General features: G+C 38.3%; 1 protein-coding gene across 1 annotated transcript in view; it reads right to left on the bottom strand.

Moving 5' to 3' along the window:
* Nucleotides 1–20670, bottom strand: part of Arms (Ankyrin repeat-rich membrane spanning) — a gene marked incomplete in the record, with an annotated part of 380241 nt that extends 359571 nt beyond the window's left edge. Inside the window, 1 exon segment of the mRNA XM_081746181.1 lies at nucleotides 20110–20670. Within this exon segment, the coding sequence (XP_081602307.1) occupies nucleotides 20110–20211 (102 nt within the window).
* Between the last annotated feature and the right edge of the window lie 2457 nt (nucleotides 20671–23127).

Genomic DNA, 23127 nt, shown 5'->3' with positions numbered 1-23127 from the left:
CAGGCGTCACACTGTTTGCAGACTACGTACACTCCTTCATGACGACCATGTTTCCCAACGGTAGTGGCATTTTTCGACAAGATAATGCACCATGCCACAAGGCCGGGAGTGGGATAGAGTGGTTCGAAGATCACAGGGGCGCGTTCCAAGTGATGTGCTAGCCGCCCAACTCGCCGGATCTGAACCCAATCGAACACATCTGGGATGTGATTGAACGTTACGTCAGAGCGCATCGCCCATTCCCCGTAATTTACGGGAATCAGGTGACCTGTGTGCATATGTGGTACCAACTCTCTCCAGCGATCTACCAAGGATCATTGCGTCCATACCAAGACGTGTCGCCGTTGTTATCCGTGCCAAAGGTGGACATACTGACTGATGTCATAATGTTCTGGCTGATGTGTGTGTATATTTTAACTTGTATATTTTTTTGTCTCGACTCGAATTTCATTAATGTGGTAGCTTGATGAAACAGTATTCCATCACATATTTTTATACTCATGCGAAAATGTTTTAGTTGAATAAGTATGACATTGACAAACGGGTGTACTTCAATAAAAAGTAAGGCCTGTATTTTAAAATGAAGCATCAAAAGATAATGTATAAAATTAAAATTATTCTGTTAATAATATATGTTGTTCTATTTGTATAATACTGTATGTGTTGTAGCCATATATAAAATTTCACTTCCACCGTTTGGAAATAAATATTCCATGTGTAGAATGCGTAAGTTTCAAGGTTATTATTATTATCAGGTTACACTATATCCTGTAACCAAGAAATAAATCCCTATTCATATTTCGAAAAGTTATAATAATAGAAAATGATATTTGTATCTACATTAAAAGTACCTATTTCATTATGTATAGATGTCTTTCTTGTGTAATAAAAGAATCCCTGATACTACAGTTCACTTTCTCCTACAAATGCGCTCTGTAAGAAGGGTAATGTGTGGTCAGTTCCTCAATTTCCCAATTGATTCGCGATACTGAATCAATACTGAAAAATTTGTCATCACTAGGAATAGAATTCGACAGCATTCACGCTAAGAACAAATTTGTGTAACAAAAGGTTTATTTCTAAATTTTCTTCGCATGTGGTAAAAAAAATGATTACTATATAGCATAAAAATTCTATAATAGTATTCAAAGTTGTTAAAGCGATACATATTATAATTATAATTATTAGTCCAAAATTCTACCTTAACTGGTTTACCTGTTTCCGTGAGGTTACAAAAGTGAAAGAGCGCTAGTGTATTCAATGTGAAAACCCAGCTGGTGTCGGCACGGAAACAATGAATTGATTTTAACGTCCCTTTCAGCAGCGAGGCTATATGAAACGAGACTACTGATTAACGTGGATTCCGAACCACATGAGCTCCCGCCGGGAATCGAATAAGGATCTCCCATGCTAAAGGCGGCAGGGAAACGAGCATTACCGACAAGGGAGAACCGATGTGGTGACCTCACATTTTAACTAGGTTACTAGTGTCAAAGCCGCACCGAGATTCTCTGCTCCTTACAGGGTGTTGTTCCACGGATTCCCTATAATAATAATAATAATAATAATAATAATAATAATAATAATAATAATAATAATAATAATAATAATAATAATTCACACAGGAGATTGATCTAGAATCACAACCGTCTGTTAATTTATATTTGTATAACCAATCACTAAATCTAAGACTTTGAAATACACGAGATGCAAGAGGCACCTCGTGCTTGCTAGGTTTGAAAATAACCACAAAAACTTCCAATAAGACTGGACGAATATACTAAAACCAATAGGTTCAGCAAAGAAAATAAAGAGAGCCCACTCTTCCTGAGTGCCATAAATCTGTCCTCGAAAAAGGCGACAGGGCTAGAAACATTCATTCCGCAGATGCGTTATGGACAGAGTTTTAAAACCTGTTTTAAATGGCTAGCCCGAATTTCTCGCACGCTGCTAACACAAACAGGAAGAAAGAGAGATCGCACTGTTGCAAATCTTCACATGAAAAAAAAAGGGGGGAATGAATAAGTTAATTGGAAGCTTTTAGTAAAATTATAAGCTCATATAAGGAATCCTTTATTATTGACATGACTCTATGCAAATTTTTGTAGGGATTTGTTCATTGCTTACTGAGAAAAATTCGAAAAAAGTTCCAATGTTATTAGATAGGGGAAAACTCGACTTGAAAAAGAGGTAGCAACAGCCTTAACAGTATGCATAAAAGCAAATATATGCCTATCAGAACAGAATTCAAAATAACATTTAACAATACTTTCCGGTATTAGATTCTAAATATATCTTCCGTTTATCTTCGCGACCCCCAGATTCAGAAATCCTGCTACAGAGAAAAACGGTAATAGATAGCAAGAAGTTGTTTTCTGTAATTAATCAAACGTCCTAAGAAAATATTTCATATCCATCCTTAACTCTATGATAAAACCAGATAGAAGTGATAGAAATCCGCAACAACTTCTGGTTTCAATGTTGATCTACATCTACATGGATCAAAAAACGGTAAAGGCGAGACATAGTTTCCTGAAACAGATTTAGCTTTCTAAGAATAGGTACCATCTTGTTTGTTGACACTCTATTCAAACCGGACGACGCAGAAATGAATTATTTCCGATTTTAACGTTGATTGCTATAGAGCAAAACCAATAATAGAATCAGTTTTCTACAATTGATCTCCATTCTTAACCTACCTACTACATTTTCAGTTTCAATGTTAACTGAAAAAATATCACGCCATACAAACCAAACTTCTTCACGTGGGGTACACATGACTGCTGCTTTTTTTTTTTTTTTTTTACTCCTATTTCCGTCCTTCATTTGACTTTTTTCTTGTACTTCCGCCGCTGTTACTCCCAACCTAAACGGCGAGACAAACATCTTGGCATTTGAAGGCGGCGCTTCAAGTTCCCTTTAAATGCTGCTAGCAAATGAGAGGCCAGCGGTATTGCCACGTTAATTTTGTACACATCCACGTCTATCCTCTGCCACTTGATGGCGCTGTAGCTCGTCTGCTTAGCCATAATCACACTCCTTAGCACTCGGCAACGTCGCGTCAGAGCTTGCGTTTTATTCGTTTAGCTGAAATGCCAAAATGTTTGTCACAGGTTTTAGTCTAAAGCTCTTCGCTGACCTGGAAGGACGCATAGCTAATGTTGTGTTGCAATTTAGCAGAACCCCTAAAGTTCCCCAGCTGTACGCCTTTTGTCTATTGAAGTGATGTGGCAACAGCGGAATGCTTTCAAAGACATGAAATCATGAGCAGCCAATCACATGCACGCTGTCTTCTGCTTTAGACGGCAGTGCTTCTTGATTGAAGGACTGTTCATACAGACACACTACTATAAAAAAATCAATCACAAGGACTGGGTATGCAAATCGTACACGATCTTACAAAACACACCCCACCTTGATAAAACTTGGGAATTGAAATTGTTGGCACCCAGAAACTTAAGTTTAACGCCAATTATGTAAACTTTAAAAGAAGACGAAGTATTCTATGTTAGATTGTTGTTGATGGACAATTGAGATTGTAATGGCTAATAAAAAAATGAAATGACATCTTTTAAGTCCCACGATTATGCTGGCTAGACTAAAGGAGACGGTGATGATGAGAAATGAATGAAATGGTGAACTGAAGAAAGTGGGAGGAAACGGAAGAACCCCGTAGAAACCCACGGTGCTTGTCCACCACAAAGTTCACTTGGCGGGAGCTGGGATTGAACCTGGGACCCCATGCATCAGAGGAGAACGCTCTACTCCTGCCATTAGGAACGCGCCACTGAGCCACCGCGGTCCTAATGGCTAATAAGTTATGAAGTTAGGAATAAAGGATATCATGACAAGAGAACAGAACAATTGTGGCTCGATATCAGAGACAGTTAGTTCTATGATTATAGTGATACGTGGTAGTACCGTATTTTGCGGACTAGAAGACGCACCTTATTTTTTAAGCTTTTTTTTTTAAATGCCGTTTCGCAGAGTTCACGGTCTGTATATTCTAGTCACTGATTCTGGGTTTGTGATGGCGCAGTGAAAGGGAGACAGTGTTAGCAAGTTTGTGAATCCCCGCAACTCATGTTTATCGCGTCGGAGCACTGCTGCTGCCAGTTGAATCCAATGTTGTCAGATAGAAATAAGTTTCGAATATATGACCATTTTTAAGACTGGCGGGAACTTTAAATCAAAGACTGGACATTTTAATATTAATTTCGAGTATAAAACGCACCTAAATTTTGGACGCATTTTTTTCGAAGAAAAAAAGTGCGTCTTATAGTCCGTAAAATACGGTAATATATATTCAGCGTCCGAGGAACAGAATCTATCTTAGATGTTATTTCTGTATTGCAACCAATAGTTATAGATGTACTACTTCAAGTTTGAATATTGAATTTACATAGTTTGGAAGTCTACCCTAGTTTCACACAGTTAAACCAAATCACTTTTAACATGTACGAAGGGGTATACAAAAGTTTTAATTATAATAAAGAAGTTATAGCACAGATATTTACATGAAACTTTTTGTGCATAATCAGTGTCATTTCGATGCATAATTGTGCAAATATAAAATAATTATGTGTCTAAAGTATTTTTCTTTCCACAGCCTGTAGAAGACACCAACCTGCATGATGAACAAAATTAAAGCCCGAAGTGTCATTGAGTTCCTCCATTTGAAGCGCAACAACGCACGCCAAATCCACGACGAAAGCTGTCTATTCTTTTTCCAGCCTTAGAAAAAAGTAGAGGTAAACAAATCCACCTGAGTACCAGTGGGTCGATGACCAGTGATTGGTTGTTGGTCTCATTGCACTAGTATCCTATCGCAATATAACCCCTACTAAAATAATAACGTCACAAAGATATCTGAATTTATCCTGCATTTTGTGATAATAAACGCAATAAATATAATATTTAACAACAGATGTAGCTTTATTTCAACCTCACCCGTATTTGAGTATTTACTGCGCATGCGTATGCGTTCGCGTGCCTACCGCACTCATTTAAAATTATTGTAGAAGGCAGGGTTTTATGGCGACGATGTGTGACAGTAATTCATTTTCGTCTCGTGTTATAAAACACAAAAAAGGACAACACGAACAAAGGCAATCTCGTTCCAACATATCAGTAGTCAGTGCGTTAATTATTATTTACCAACCAACTGTAGCCTTACACTTTGGAAACTATGCGACGACAATAAGCTAGTAGACGATCCTGCTGTTCACGTCTCTCGCTGCCGAAGCACGTGTGAGCCGCGGAGTAATACATTTCGCTTTGTTTACGTCTACTTTGTTCTAAGGCTGGAAAGACTTTATGGGGATGAAAGTCCATTATATGACACGGTTGTGAGGTGGAAGTGGAACTTTCAAAGTGGTCACATGTCCCTCATAGACGAGCCACGAGTAGGGAGACCATCAATCCAGGATGATCTTGCCATGGTGTAGAAAGTGCAGTGTTTAATCCTCGAAGATAGACGTGTAACCATCCAAACGATTATGAATGAGACTGGTCTCAGTTATGGTAGTGTGTGGAAAATTATCCAAGACGAACTTCACACGTTTAAGGAATTTGCGCACTGGATTTCTCGTTTGCTGACACCTTTTCAGAAGCACCAGCTCATTCATCTCAAGTTGATGTCGACAAAGCAATGGCGTGTGGCTTCCAAGTATTGCAGCATTCGTCTTATTCTCCCAACCTTACACCCAGTGACTTTTCTTGTTTCCCCAAATGGAGAATCCGTTGCGTGGTCGCCATTTTGACAACACAGATGACGTCATTCATGAGGTGAAAGAGTGATTTAAGGCACAATGTGCAGACTTCTACAATGATGGTATTCGTAATGTGAAGGAACGCTGAGAGAAATGTGTATATTTGGATAGTGACTACATAGGGAGGGGTTAACAACTACAAATCACAACAATCCCTGTATTCTGATTTTTTTTACTATAATAATTAAAACTTTTGGATACACCCTCGTATGTCGGCTGTAATTTAGATTAAAATAATTGATCTGTTCTCGTGTGTAATGAAAAACCTGCACGCACTTAACCCTTCTTGTACTATGATAGAACGGGGAAATCTTTTCGTAGGGCTATGAGGAAGCCTCGAACCCACGCGATGTCTGAAATGCTTGGTTCAACAAATGTATTAATAAACTAAATAGAACAAAGAAAGCTAATCTATATTTTAATTTTAACTTGACACTTTTCGGTTGTTAGTGCCAGCAATGAAACATTTCATCTGTTTTCGAATGCAGATGTACTTTCTCTCTCGAAATCTTTCTGTTTATACTTCATACTCTTGACAACTTAATGGGCTCTTCGCACTGTTGAAACGTGTTTATATCTTCATCCACGGAACAACGATCATTTCCTTGGCAATTTTTCATCTTTAAGTGTATACACCAGTAACCACAACCTTGCCTGAAGACGACTATTGTCTTACATTCCGCTCTCACGATTGTTTCCGTTACACATTCTGGGATTTGGAAGTCAATAACACCATATGCTTCAGAAGCTGAATTTTACGTTTCATTAACTTCATTCTTCCTCAATGCTTACTTGAAACCATGGGTTATTAGCATTATTAACATTCCCTACGTCTTACAGCGCGTAACTACTGGTAACAACATGAAAAGCACATAGTAGTAGTTTGCGATTACCGCATATTGAGACACTGATAATATTGCGTAGCTGGAACCAATAAAGTTGATAGCTAATTTGTCGTTCATTGGTTCCATATTTTAATCGATTTCTTTACAATGCAATGCAGCAGGTGCAATTGCAAACTTGCTATTATGATGTATTTGGGAGTTGTTGTTGTTGACATATGGATTTAGCTTTGAAATTATAGTAATGCACTACATTAGTTCTTTCCTCAAACCTTCGGATCATCTGCAAATTGACTGTACGCTAGTGATACAAGAAGGGAAACTTCTTGTAAACCTCTATTTAAATTTCTTGAAATCTTACCTCTTCCATGTTTATATATATATATGAACTTCTAAAATTTGTAAGAAAAGATATACAGATAGATACAAGCAGCTTCCGGTTGAACTCAGATATTCATATGCATAATACAAGACAAGCGTCTGACCTTCATGTAGAGTCCTCACGTTTAAAAGTACATAAGAATAGTACATTTCCTATGGCAGTGAATATTTATAACAAGCTTCCTTCCATTTTAAAAAACAAAACATCTGGTTTCAATAAAGCAGTCAAGTCGTACCTACTCGAGCACTGTTTCTATTCTGTAGAAGAATATCTCGCCTGTAGTAAATAATGTTTAAAGTATATATATTTTGTATATCTATAATGTAAGGTTTCATTAACTGTTATGTTGTTTTATATCGATGTATGTAAATTAGAATAATGAAAAATTGTACTTTTTTTTTTTTTTTTTTTTTTACATAAATTCACACTATTTTAATATTGCATGTAGATTTAAATTATACATATGTACACATTCAGTGTTCTTATGATGTGTCCAACTCATACGTTCACGTTGTGAACAATTTGTATGAAAAAGGATGAAAATAAATACAATACAATACAATTTGACATTTGTGTGTTCCACATACCATTTAACTGTTAATGATGAATGTAATTAAACTAATTATTCTAAACTTGGAGCATATTAAAATGTTACAGAATAGTTCTCGGTGTTTCGATAAGCCTATGAGGCTGTGGAAGCCAACAAAGAAAATGTATGCGCTGGAATTATTCGGAACATAGGGCCCCCTTGAAATAGTCGGCTCCAGGGCCCCAAAAGCCTTAATCCGCCCCTGACTATAAATGTTTAATTATTTTGAACATCGTAGCTGTGTAACCTTTTAAGACCTTCAGGATGATCAAAGACAGCTTAAAAGTTGATCGATCAATCGGGAAAAGTTAAACAATATATTGTTAATTACTTTTGAAGATGAAAGTATTGACATATTACCGTTAATGACTACTCCGTAATTACTTAATTATCCAATCTAAAATACTAACTGTCAAGAGCCACGGTATCTTATCAACTTTCTAATGAGAGATTATTCTGAAGATCGATTAAGTAAAACAAGTGTATCTTACTTCAAGGGCACGCATGCATATATATATATATATATATATATATATATATATATATATATGTGTGTGTGTGTGTGTGTGTGTGTGTGTGTGTGTGTGCATCAAAATATAGGGTGCTTGTCACCCCTTATAAAATTCACACGAATGTAGTTTCATTGAACGTGAAGCGAGCGATACACATTGGGACCAGAGGAATACTTTTGGGATGGCCGCCATCTTGGATTCGATATTTTTTATAAGTAACGATAATTGGATGGTGTGATATATTATAGTCTGTGGTTCCGGATTAGTGATGGCGGGGCGGGAGGAAAACAGTGTTAAGCAAGCTTGTGAATTCCCGCAACTCATGTTCGTCGCATCGATGCTCTGCTGCTGCCAGCACTTCTGTCGATCTCAAACGTTTCAATATTCGCGCCCTACCCTAGCCAGCTCTTTTAAGTTGGTCATGTAAAGTGTACAGAAAAAAAATGGGCAAGTCTTTAATTTGCCCACTTAATATCGAGAACAGAACCCAAGCAACCCCTGCGGGGCTTCTAACCCGTTTCTACTGTTGATACTACTGCTACTACTACTACTTTTGGGCCACGGTGGCTCAGTGGTAGAGCGTTCACCTCTGATGCTTGGGGTCCCGGGTTCGATCCCAGCCTCCGCCAAGTGAACTTTGTGGTAGATAAACACCGTGTGCGTGGGTTTCCTCGGGGTTCTCCCGTTTCCTCCCACTTTCTTCATTCCACCATTTCATTCATTACTCATTATCACAGTCTCCTTGAGCCTAACTGGCATAACCGTGGGACGTAAAACTCAAAGATTTCATTTCATTTTTTACTACTACTTTTACTATGGATACGTATACTAAAACTGCACGCTTATTTTAATGAAAAAAGTGTTATGAAAATTACCAAAAATTCCTTGGGTCGGATTGGAACACAGGCCAAAAACGATTTTTATGACTAGCCTACTCACCAGCACGTTCGGCTACGAGGGCCGACAGCGTTTGGCGTTTATTTTCTGCTATATGTAAGTCATGACTTTTGATGACCTATCTGTATCACGACCAATAAGATCAGAGAATACCTGAAACGTTTGGGATCCGAAAATTTGCCTGCTGCCACTTCAATCCAATGTTGCCAGATACAGACACGTTTCCCGCGGCATCGAATACATGGCCATTATCAAGACTGGCGGGAATTTTAAATGAAACACTGGGCATTTTTATATTAATTTTGAGTATAATGCACCCGAACTTTGTAGGCAATTTTTCGAAGAAAAAAGTGCATCTTATAGTTTGTAAAATAAGGTATTGTTAATAGTGACGTTCTAGTGTTTTCTTAAAGCCTATTAATATTTTTATAAATAAAAAGGTTATTATCACTGTCTTTCAGTTATTTAATTAAAAAAAATAGTGGAAGTGAGTTTACCCAAGAGCTTTAATATCAATCATATTCAAATGAAAAATTAAGTGTTTCACACAGGGAGAGATCTATCACCCAGAAAACAGCGTCTAATTTTCACTCGACAACTAAACTAATAAATTTAGCAAACACAGAATTTTACATATACAGCTAATTAATTCTTTTCATAATGAAGCATTAAACGGGAAATTAAATGTAACTGAAATGGAGATCATTCGAGTAAAACAAGCACGCCATGCTTACGACTACAATTCAATTTTCCAGATATGGAAACAACGTAAAAGTCACGACTGATGAAAATTTTATAATTAATAATCAACAAATAGAACAAAGTTATTGCATTATTAACTGAGCGACAGACTGAACTTCAAAATTCCCATATATTAAAACGTATTATATAGGGGAGAGGGGATATAGTTCACAATATTGCTTGATTGAGAACTAAAGTATATTGTAGAAACTTCATTTGTTAAAAATCAACATACTTGAGTTCAATTAACGTAAAATACGTAACAGCTTGTTAGAAAAGTGAAAAAGCTGATTGGTTTATGTTCCATGGTTATGACCTGTACGCTAAAGCAGATAGATAATTCATGACTTGGTAGAATCGGTAGAATAAGAATGTGGAAGGAAGCGTGAGAGAACCCCAAAAATATCAACGGCCTCGATCCTGTAAGCAGTGAGTTCACAAGGTGTGAGATCGAAAATGAAATGAAATTAAATCTCTTGAGATTTACGTCCAATGGTTATGCTAAAGGAGACGGTGATAATGAGAAATGAATAAAATGGTAGAATGAAGACAGTGGGAGGAAACCCACGCACAAGGTGTTTGTCCACCACAAAATTCACTTGGTGCGAGCTGGGATCGAAACCAGGGACCCCATGCACCAGAGGTGAACGCTCTACCACTGAGCTACCACGGCCCCAACGTGTGAAATCGAACCAGAGCTTCCGCATTAGATATGAACTTTCTACCACTCAGCCATTACTCCCTTCCGAAACAGCAAATTTCTTACTGTGCATTCAGAAATCAGAGTCCGTTATCGGCAATCGCAAATTTATGACAGTTACTTTTTGCATTATTATTATTATTATTATTATTATTATTGATAATAATAATAATAATAATAATAATAATAATGTGTTAGGTTTGTTCTGTTTGACCAAGTCTCATTTTTTTTTTTTTTTTTTTTGTTTTTTTGTTTTAGGTTTGTAGTACGTAAGTAAGAAGCCCAAGAAGCCATGTCAACCAACCAGGAGAAGGCACAGTGTGTCCTGTGGTACCATGAGACACGATCACCAACCACGGTGCAGAGACAGTTCCAGACAACATTTGGGAGGACTCCACCTGATGTCAAGAGCATTAAAGCCTGGTATGAGAAGTTCAAGAACACAGGGTCGGTTGCTGACCTTCCGAGGTCTGGTCGACCAAGAACCTCAGCAGACACGGTAGAGGCTGTGCGGCAGTCTTTTCTGAGAAGTCCTAAGAAATCGGTGCGCAGGGCCTCACGTTAATTACAGATGCCAAAAAGCTCTATCCATGACATTTTACACAAACGTTTATCGTTTCGTGCTTACAAAGTGCAACTCGTTCAGGCCTTGTTGCCCGTCGACGGTACACGTCGATATGACTTTGCGGTCGAAATGCTATCACGTATTGAGGACGATAATGGTTATCTCAGACGAATTGCCTTTTCCGACGAAGCGACATTCTTTGTCAGTGGAGTAGTGAATCGCCATAATGTACGCATTTGGGGTTCAGAACCCCCCAGGGAGGTCAGGGAGTTCACCAGAGGCAGTCCAAAGGTGAATGTTTGGTGCGCGTTATTGCACGATCGAATTATCGGGCCATTCTTCTTCGCTGAGGATACCATCACATCTGCAGTGTTCCTGGATATGTTGCAGCTGTATGCTGTTCCTCAGCTGCTTCAGTATTGCCCCGATGTCGTTTTTCAGCAAGACGGTGCACCACCTCATTGGGGTTTGGACGTCCGTGCCTATCTCGATAGGACATTTCCTGGGCGATGGATTGGTCGTGATGGACCAACAGCTTGGCCTCCACGCTCTCCTGACATAACCCCATTAGACTTCCTTTTATGGGGTTATGTCAAGGATGAGGTCTACCGAACACGTGTACCAGATCTTGAAATCCTGCAGCAACGAATAACCACAGTCGTTGCATCGATCCCTCCAGTGATGTTGGCTAATGTGTGGATGGAAATTAAATATCGCCTAGATGTGCTACGTGCTACCAAGGGTGCTCATGTGGAAGTGTACTGATGTGACCAAAACTTTTATAGTTTGTAAACAATTCAACACCAGTTTCATATTTCTATCTTATTTCTAGCCTGAGTTATCAATTTCTGTAATCAGGGAAGGACTTCTCGGACACCCTGTACTATACGTGTGTGTTGCGAGTAGTGACCATTTCAGAGGGGTAGCCCAGGTAGTGTTACCACTAGAGTTCTAAATACAAAAAAAAAAAAAAAAAAAAGTAGCAGTGTCGTGCAAAATAAGTTTTTTTTTTTTTTTTTTTTTTTAAGACAAATATAAAATAACGTACAGTCAGAAACAATGTTAAGTGTAGGTTGGGACTATTATTTCTTATACCTGCAGCCTATACTTAATACTGTTTCTGACTGTACAACCATGAACATAAATAAGTTGAAAACATAAGGAATAAAGACTCTTACCTCTACTTATTTATGTTCGTAACTGTATATAAATACAAACAGAAAACACAATGAACCTCAGAACGTGCTGGAATCAGTTTATAATGCCGATTTACTCAATAACGAGAAAAGAGCACCAAAATTTGAATCTTCGTCCCCTATCAATTTTGTATAATCAATGTAAGGAACAAGGCCAGTATTACATGTACACCACGTGAAGAAATTAAGTTTGTACGGCGTAATATATATATCAATTGTTATTGAAACCAGAAGTGATAGTAAATTTCTATCATTTTTGGTTTTCGTACAGACATTAAGAGTGTAAATGGAATATATTCTTGGGACGCTTAATTGATTGCAGACAACCGCTTCACGCTATCCGTTACCGGTTTTGCTCCAAAGCGATCATCGTTAAAACCGAAACTTGTTTATTTCTGTCACTTTTAGTTGAATGGTGTTAAGAGAGGTGGTGCCTATCCTTAGAATGCTAAATCGACTTAAAGTATACAGGGTGTTTCAAAACAACACCGAAACATTTTTGGAGGTGATTCCCGACACCAAGATAAGACAAAAAGTATAGACTAAGTTGGGTGCACAAATGCTTCCTTTCGGAGTTATAGGCTTCCGAAAACATGAAAAAATGAACTTTAAAGGTCCATAACTCCAAGACTATGGGACCTACCATAGTCGGGTCAAGACTTCTCTTAGGAACTAGTAGGGTCTATGTGCATTATCCAAATATCCAAGTTTCAGAATCCTACGGTACTTTCGCAACAATTTTTATAGAGGTAGTTGGAGAGTTCTTCAAATTATATGCCCGTAACCAAACTTCCTCTTTTAAAAAAATGCTTCGTGAGTACCTTCCTGAGTATATTATTAACAAACATAACCTTACACAACTAAAATAAAATACTTAGACACTATAGATTTTTAAAAAAAAAAAAATAAGTAATCTGAATATTTTTTACGTAAATGTAAATGTTGGTGTTTTTAATTTTTTTTAAATTTTTAGTTCGTTTGCGGGGACTGAAGATCCAAAGAGTGATATTTTTCCATTGATTAGAACGCTAATTCGCAACTTTTGAGCTCTATTAGAATTCTACGCGAAAATCGGATTTTTTCGCTACACCCCAATGTATATGTATTCGTAGTCAGGCTATAACGAGGTCATGAATGAAAATATAGGACTATGAAAAGCAGTGGAATGAGAAAATGGGAAAGCCCCGAGAAAACTTACGAACACTATTTCTGTGCGCCAAAAAGCCCACTTGGCACAAGCTAGAATCAATCCGTGTCTTTTAATCAATAGAACATAATCGTTAAGCTATATTTAATTTCCTTTACGAGATTATAGACATGATGAAGGTAGCACAGTAACATTTTTCTATTGGTGGTCCAGAGTAGGAGTTGAGGACAATTAATCAACCTATCTAAGGATCTGTATAGCGCTGAATGTTTTGTTTGAAGTTTAACCTACAGTTCCACATCACGATTATATAACACGGGAACGTACAGTTTAACTTAGGAGTCAAATCGTACTTTCTTCGGAGTAATCAAAACCTGATTTCTTACACCAAAAGTAAACATATTATTAAATGAAATCTTTAAGTTTTACGTCCCACGATTATGCCGGTTAGGCTAAAGGAGACGGTGATGATGAAAAATGAATAAAATGGTGGAAGGAAGAAAGGGAGAGGAAATGGAAGAACCCCGAGAAAACCCACGAGCACTGTGTTTCTCCACCACAAAGTCCACATGGCGCGAGCTGGGATCGAACCAGGGACCCCAAGCACCGGAGGTGAACGCTCTACCACTGAGCCACCGCGACCCCTAAACATATTATTAGTTTAACTATGACGGCATTTTAGGAGTTATCTAGTTGGTCCCATCAACCACATTAACCCAGCCGACAGCCGAGATCCTGTAATTTAGATGTCATGGGGCGAGATAGTATGATAGTGAGATAGTATGGTCTGTAACGTCAGGATTTATTTTTCGTGATAGTCATTTAACTGAATATGGACACATGGTAATTCTGACATTTTATGAGCATTCTTTGGAGTGACTTCTTTTCGAAAGAATTCTTATTAAAATAGTTCGGGTGGTTGGTTAGAGTGGAATTTATCGTAATTTTCAGTACTAAATCTGTGAGACGTGGGCCTACAGCTTAATGTGGTATTTGAACTACATATACTCTCACCGAGAATCGAACCTTGATCTCCCATCCAAAAGCGTGTACACTAGCCATAAGGAGCTGTAAAATAATTCGGCTTTTTCAAGGCAAAAAAAAAAATATATATATATATATATTTGAATTGTTACAAACATTAACGTTCAGTACCTGAATTTTTGCAAAGATTTCACTCAGGGGAGTCATTGGGGGAGCAGGGAGGGGTATTGCCCCCTGGTTTTGAGATTTATATAAATTTTATTAATAGAATAGTAGTAAATCTGTGAAAAAAGCGAAATTTTATCTGCATCAAGGAGGGTCTTGCCTCCCCAAGCAAAACTGAAATGACGATCCTGACTTTACTTTCTTGACAATTGCTAAACAAGACACTTTGCAGTGTATAGTACCAAACTCAAAATGAAATTAAACCTTTTAAGTTTTACGTTCCACGATTATACCGGCTAGGCTAAAGAAGACGGTGATAATTAGAAATGAATGAAATGGTGGAATGAAGAAAGTGGGAGGAAACGGGAGAACCCCGAAAAAAACACATAGTGTTAGTCCATCACAAAGCTCACTTGGCGTGAGCTGAGATTGAACCAAGGACCCCATGCACCAGAGATGACGCTCTACCACTGAGCCACCGGGCCCCCCATTTTATCAAACTCAAATATACAATCAAGAAACAAAATCATTCCCGGCGAAATTAAAATACCGCTAATTTTACAGTAATTAAGTGATATCTTCAAATAGATAAAAAATAATCGAAATGTGGAACAAGAGCGCCCTAGACAATATTATTTTACATGGGATACCGTTATCACAACTCACTTATCTGCTTTCGATTTCCAGCCATTTTGAATATCGGCATTTATTTTCGCGTTTCTAAACAGCTGAAAATGGAAAGCCACTAGGTGACTTGTGATAACGGTACCTCACGCAAAATAATATCGCCTAGGGCGCTCTTGTTTCATATTTCGATTATCTTTTATCTATTTGAAGATATCACATGATTACTGTAAAATTAGCGGTATTTTAATTTCGCCGGGATGAAGCCTCTTAATACAACTTGTGTCCAAGAGATTTCACTTTTAATTGTAATATCATTTAAAATATTGATATCCTGTTTAAAATTGATGTGTACATACTTTTTTTATGTAAGGATCATACTGTATAATAAAGTCAAGGAACAATATACTGAAGAAAAAATATAATATAAGTATTAAAACGTACGGTTGAACTTGATCTGGATAATTTTGGTAGATGAAGATGACTGCCAAACGCCCGAATGTTCGGGGTCAGTTTTTGTAAGTTGGGCATCGACCGTACGACCCTCATCATTCCGATCCACCAAAACCTCTGCTGGACGATGCCTAAACGCACAACACAAAAGCACAACGAGAACTGAATGCAGCAGAAAACATCAACGCCTGCTTGTTACAGCATTACGACCTTCCATAGTCAAACGTATCGTTGAGTAATCAATCTTAGCTTAATCACTTTTTTTACAGGATTACTATACTTAATCAATCCTTTTAACAACTGACGTAATGTGCTTCCTTTATATTTTGCTTTTTAATATAAGCACCCGTTTGAATAGCTCTTTTGTTTCCAGAAAGAAACTTAAATCACGTAAAGCGAGTCCAGTTCAATTTCTCATTACGCTAACTTAATTGCCAAGCACAAATTATACACACAATATTAAGAAGTAAGTTCAAAACTATAAGTGGAATATTTTGTAAGCATTATATAGTATAGGCGTCTTCAGGATAATCAATTATAATGTATGTAAACCCAAAACATGATAAGCTATGATAAAACAAAAATGGATAAATAACAATAGTACTGCATGGGAACTCAGCGTATGTTCCAAAAACAGATAAAGAAAACTATGCATTTTAGATTAGATAGATTTTTAAATAATCATTTGATAATAAAAGAAACGAAAAATTATCCACTTAAAAACATGTGCGTTCATTAGATATCAATCAAGTTCGCTGCCACCATATACTTGAAAAATATGGACATAATCTTCTAAGTGTTTTTGCCTATAAGTATACAAATTCCTTACTTCTATTTATTTTCATAAATATTATTACTAAGATATATGTACACGTGAAATATAACATATTAACACATATACAATAAGAGCGAATATGTTGCGGATCATAGCTCTCACGCATGGAGCCAGATAGGGAGATTTGATTTGGAGTTCAATGTCCTTTTCAGTAGCGAGGCTATATGAGACGTGGACCTACAACTTAATTCAAGCCATATGGAGCTTTCAGCTGGAAGTGAATCCGGGTCTTCCACACCAAAGGCTCGCACACTAATCGCTTAGCCACGAGGGAACTTCACAGATAGGTAGAGGATGGGCAATAACACCATTGCACACCCTCACTTCGCCTCTCTATTGATAATATACATGCTTGTGAAGTGCTGGATGTATTCCTTAGTCACAGGTTCGAAGCTGTAACGTCGAACACTGACCCCTCAGAGAAGTCGCGTGCTTATGATAAGTCAGCATTCAGTCGCCGAGGCTTGAGCTAGACCATGGTTCTCCAGTATCATCAATTAATTCACTCTTATCACAGCAAACTCTCCATTATTCGTGCGCGGATTATTAGGCTTGCGGGTTAACTCTTTGACTACCAATTTTTTAGTGTGAATTATATGCACGACTCCTTCAATGTGGGATATTCCTGACATCTGCACACAGTTTTGGAAACTAAACACAGTCTCCTGGTCACGTCTGACCCGATAGGAGAACAACATGATTTTCTTAATGTTTTAAAAATAAATTCCCAACGATGTTTGAATTATTCGCATGGGACACATGTGTCCCGTTGGTAGTCAAAGGGTAATTGTGCAGCAGGATACTCTATTTAACTTTTGGCAAAGTGTTCCAAAAGCTGAAACAAGAAATTTCGAATAAATGTGAATAAATATCCGGGTCCCTGTTAAACCCGGACGCTTAATGCCTTTTTTCTTTTTTTTCATTCTCTTCAAGACAAAGTAAATATTTGTTGAAGAAAATATAGTCCTCCAAGAAATACTGAAGCGTGAAATGTTAGTGCTCCAAACAAATTAAGAAGGTAAATGAAGTTTAATATTAGACTATACAAAGGTGTGTGGTTAGGCCATATTAGGTACACTGACAATAGAGCATAATGTGCCAGTGTTTCAAACGAAACATCTTACTAACTTACGAAGTTTGAGATGTAACAGGGGAGAGAAAGATGTCGAGTAATTCTAGTAACATTTGACAGCGCCCAACAACATAGCCCTTCGGGGCTCAGTGGTTTTCAATTTTAGAAGGCATAAATTGTAGCATCTATGGAATATATGAACTGATTTCACAATAGGATTGGGTAAGTAGTCAAAATGTATCAGGATTTTACTTCTCATATGAAATGCAAAGTGCGCTTCTTACTACGTACTATTCCATAAGGAAGACAGGATGAAGTAAATTGCTATGTGAATACAGTCTACAATGTGATCACAGGAGTACCGCAAAGCACGTGCTTTAATCCCACATGAAACGTTTTTCCAGTATCCTCGTTTATGCAAATACACACCGTCACTGACGCGCCTGCTCCCTACGGACGTAAGCCACGCGAGTTCACCATGCTGCACTTCTGTCCTGACTCGCTTAGATAGGATTTGTGCTTTTTGGTGGCCACCTAACACAAGTCGGTTTTTAAGTTGGTTCATGTACTGTGTGTAGGATTGAGGATCTAGATTTCTAGGCTCTCGGCATCTTGTCCATTTAGCCCGTCACGTTTTGAGGGATGACGTCTCTCGGCGAGCACACAATTCGGAGAAAAGAAGACAGGATTGGGGAAAGAAGGAAGCGGCCTGGGACCTATAAGTTAAGTACCACCCTGGCATTTGCCTAACCCAGGAAAACCTCATTCAAGGTGGCTGACCTGAAAAAGCTGTAACACTTTTTGACCGAGTGCCCTCACCAGGAATCGAACCCGAGACCGCTCGCATAGAAGGCCATGTACTGTGTGTAGTTTTTATGCCAAGATATATCGTCCCTCACAATGATAAACTACGGAAACAACTTTATAATTCCATTGAAACATCGCGTTATTTCTGAATATGACAGAGTATAAAACACAGAACAGCTGAAAGGTACATACTACTTTTGCGCAGTAATACAATATGGATGCATACTTGGGATGCGTACGAGCGAGTTCGAGCGAATTTTAATTCAAACTCGACTCGACTCGAAACAGACATCTTTGAGCTCGACTCGAAAAATTTCCTCCAACTCGACTAGAGTTTCGTCGAGTCGAGCCGAATGCTATCTGTAGTTTCAAGAAATTTCTTCAAGTATTCTACATAGACAATATAATTATTATCAATGATACTTACTACAACTTTTATTATTTTTATTATTATTATTATAACAACACCGTGTATCAACATAAATGATAGGCGGTTTGTATCTGAATACTAACAACTAGTTGACTGCTGACCTCGATAGTCGTGAAGTCTAGGAGGCAAGGACATCATTCACGAGGTTCTGGGTTTGAGTTCCGGAGGAGCAAGTATCCGGGCTCGAACCAAAGTCGTTACAAGTTAGAGGGCTCCGGTCAAAGATGTTCAAAGCTGCTCGGCTCAGATTTAGGGTTCTCAAAGACTCGGCTCACACCTCATTCACTATCGAGCCGAGCCAACAAGCTGACCCAACCGAGCCGGCTCGAGCTGCTCGATCAGTTGAACGTAACTGCGCCAGTTAATATAACTTTATTTACTTATTTGACTGACTTTTATTTACTTACTGACTGATACCAAAATAAAAAAGAACGTACCTGTACTTTATATCTGCATGTGTAGTGCCCTTGTACTTTATGACTGTGTGTGTGTGTGGGGGGGGATTTATCGCATGTCTTGTGCACACGGATACTTCTTACTATTGCACTACGTAGAAAATTTATGGTATTTCATGTAGCAATGGTAATAGAACACAGAAGAAACGTAGATCAGGGGGTTCTCATGTATTCTATTACCGAGTTGATTTGCGTAAGTGATATCAAAGTACTGGTAGGATAAGAGTCCCGAAAATATCCAGTTACGATGCTCTCTAGCATAAACTAACATGGTCTGTAATCGAACTAAGGACCCTTAGCGCTCTATCAGTGAATCACCGCTCAATTTGCACATCCACTGGGAATCGAACCCGGTCTTTCGTAGAGACGCAGATCGCATATAATTTATCCAGAAAGAAGTCATTATATTCTTGTCGCCGTTATTTTCAATGTAAAATGATCTACATTGAATTAACCTCATACATAAACAAATATTGGATGGCATTTAGTATCTCCCCCAATTCGTTTCATGGTTCCTGAACCGAGTACCTTGTTTTTGTCTAAATTGTGATAAACGATGAAGTACAAGGGCCCTGGAGGTTTCTAACTCCCTTTGCTAGCTGTCCCTAGCTCAGCTATATTTTGTAAAGTAAATGTGCAAGATTGGGGGAGATACTAAATACCAGCCCAAATATTTACTAGGAGCTCAAATTAATAAATTTTCTGTAAGACCTAGGTGTATTCCAGTAAGTAAATAAAAAGAGTTGACAGTTTATAAAAAGAATGTAAAATTGTAGTGTTACGAAAGTAATCACAGCGCTTTGTTCCGGTATAAACCTGGTACGGTTCAATAGGAAGTGTCAACACACAATGAAGGTCACAGTTGAATAATTACTGGGTTTAAGACTTTATCATTCCTATGATTATCTACAATTAAATTGTACTAATTGCGAAAGACAATACCTTTGAAATAGATGCTGTCGGTACAGCTAGGTAACCTAAGCCACCCTCGATATCGCCTTGAAGCAAGGAACATTTTGTAGCCCATCTTCTCAACGCATGCATTACACTCACCACCGCCTGCACTCCTTCACGGACAACTCGCGCGTTCTGTTTGTTGATCGACCGTAACAACCTTAATACGAACAACGATGACTCACAAATACTAACGTTTAACTTCACCTGGAATTACGATCTGCTAATATCGCTTTTATACACCTTCGACTTTTTTAAAACAAACTTTTCTTTGGCAATCTTTGATAAAAGAGTTGCCAACAACACCATTCGAGTTTATTCTATCTTTCAGTAGCAACTACCACACTTTGGTTCATAGTCTATTTGAATTTTAGCGACATCATTAACTTAATATCATTGTTTTCCACTCTGAAGATTCTGGCTTCTTGACACATAGGAAGTGAGTGCTTTACGTCCGGAGGAATTTTAATTAATTGGCGTTTACAAGTGACAATTTGTATATGCTATGTAGTTCTTGTATAGCTACTTAAAATTCTCAACCTATTCCTCTACTTCAACGATTAATTTCCAGTTATAGGCCATCAGTTATAGCCACCGGCGAAAACTAGTCATTCTACCCCTGCTTTATTGGCTTAGTTCAGTCATTCCTAACTGAATGTTCTGTTACGTCACAATTCATTGCTTCCCTTCTTAGTAAACCGGACAGAGAGGAGAAGGAGTTGGTACGTATTAAGGATGGCCAAAATTATCCGCAACATTTAATTTTCTGAAATCGGAAATTTCGCTTTCCAGATTTCGGGAAAAATCTGAGATTTTTTCGAACTCCGGGTTTTTCTTAATCCAGGAATTTTCTAAATTCCAGATTTTTTCACCGAAATCTTGGATTTTTCTGTATTCCAAAATTTTTCCGAACTTCACTTTCCGTGATTTTCCTATTTTACTTTCCGGATTCCGGGAAGTAAAAATTGGCCAACCTTAGTATCTAAAAATGTTTTTTTCCAGTTCAACTCCCATGCTTATTTACTGACTCTAAACGATACAGTGCTAATAATTAATGAAATAACCAACATAAAGAAGTGGGAGGAAACGGGAGAACCCAGAGAAAATTCATGCACATGGTCTTCATTCACCATAAACAAAACTTGGGACGAATTGGGATCGAACCAGAGTAAAAGTACGAGGTAACGCCGGAATACGCCGTCCACCCACCTCCAGAAAATATGTACAGCGTCCCCCAGTTCCTAAAAAAATACAATGGGCAAAGATAGGCAAGGGGACGGCGTGACGTCATGCCGCCACCTACCGTTCCCCTACCTTTTCAGACCCACTTTTATCCCTGGATCGAACAAGGATCTGACCGATGACAGAAGAATAGTCACAGGCACACAGGAACATTGACAGCGTACACTATGACTCTGCAAATATACTATTCGTGGATTTATGAGCTCCCTAGTGGCTATATGGTTAGCATACGCGCCTCTGGCACACGAGATCCTGGTTCGATTCCTCGCGGAAGCCCATGTGAACGCCAAATTTAATCCAATTGAGCGCTTGACTACGGAAGAAGAGAATACTGATTCACAAAACACAAACTTGCAAAGAACAAATACGAGTCTGGTGGTAGTAGTGTTTCTTCCAGGCAAAATGTTTGAGGGCTTTGCTCTCCCGGAATGGATAATCGACCCATTTCCCGGAGCTAAGAAAACTTAATTACCACGCAGTCCAGCTCCTTCATATATTGATCCCACGGACAAAATTTTCTGGAAGGAAGCAAGGGTGGGATTGCAAATAGTTAATTTTAGCAGCAGGGTAAATTTAGGGGCCAGCAAAGCTGGCAGGCTCGTCATGGTTTAATCGCCCTCAGACTCCGTCCTTTTCTGTTTGAGACTTGATAGACGAGATTATATATTACGGTGGTTTTAATGTATAGTTCTAAGCAGACGCCCGCAGCGGAGAGTAAAAGGGGCAATTTTTCCCTCCTTAATTTTCGAAAGAGGTTCAGTTCTTCGAAATACATGCCCAAACATTTTAGATTTGCTTACTTATTCAGTACAGTATTTAATTTATTTACTGCAGTTAATAAAGTTATGCAATATGTGTTAATAATTAACACATTGTATTACATGAAGAATATTGTTTACATCAAGGGTTGTACGAGGGGTGACTGAAAAGTTTTGAGTCTAACAGAAAATGAGAATCTAGAATAGAATAATTATACGTATCAGAATTGTACAACCTTTGATATTAATGTGTATCAAGCTTTTGGTTCTAAGTAATTTCTTTTGTCTTTTACAGGTTCTTAAAGTGAATGAGATGGCAGAAGTTGGGAAAATGGAAAAAATCGAGTACAGATCATTCAACAAGTATCTACAATTAAAAGGAATGTCGGCGTCTGAGATCCACCAGGACATGGTGAATACCGTAGGTGAATCTGCGCCGTCATATGCCACCATCAAAAGATGGGTGCAGGAATTCAAGCGTGGTAGGCAGAGTATTAAAGATGAGCCGAGATCTGAGAGAGCATCAAGTGCTACCTCCATGGAAAATATTGGCCTGGTATAATACTTTATATGAGCATGAAAGATCGCCGATTGTCAACTCGACAGATAGCAGACCGGCTGGGCACAGCAGGAGCGAGCATATCATATTCTGAAGAATGAGCTTCGTTTATCAAAACTTCTGCTCGATGAGTCCCACGTCTTCTAACTCCCGAACAAAAAACGCACTCGGTACCTCCTATTCGTGGACAATTTGAAACTTAGAACGTGATGTGGGCGATTTTCTCTGTCGATTCATCACTATGGATGAGTGTTGGGTACACAATTACCAGCCAGAAACAAAACAACAATCCAAACAATGGAAGCACCCCTCCTCTCCTACCCGAAAGAAGGTAAAGATGATCCTCTCCGCTGGCAAAGTCATGGCCTGTTTTTTTTTTTGGGGGGGGGGATTCAAAAGGTGTGATATTCATTGATTCTGCAAAGGGGTCATACCATAACAGGACAA

The sequence above is a fragment of the Thermobia domestica genome, chromosome 18 (genome assembly GCF_964235325.1).
Source record: "Thermobia domestica chromosome 18, izTheDome1.hap1.1, whole genome shotgun sequence".
Taxonomy (NCBI): domain Eukaryota; kingdom Metazoa; phylum Arthropoda; class Insecta; order Zygentoma; family Lepismatidae; genus Thermobia; species Thermobia domestica.
This window is presented reverse-complemented; position numbering and strand designations above follow the sequence as displayed.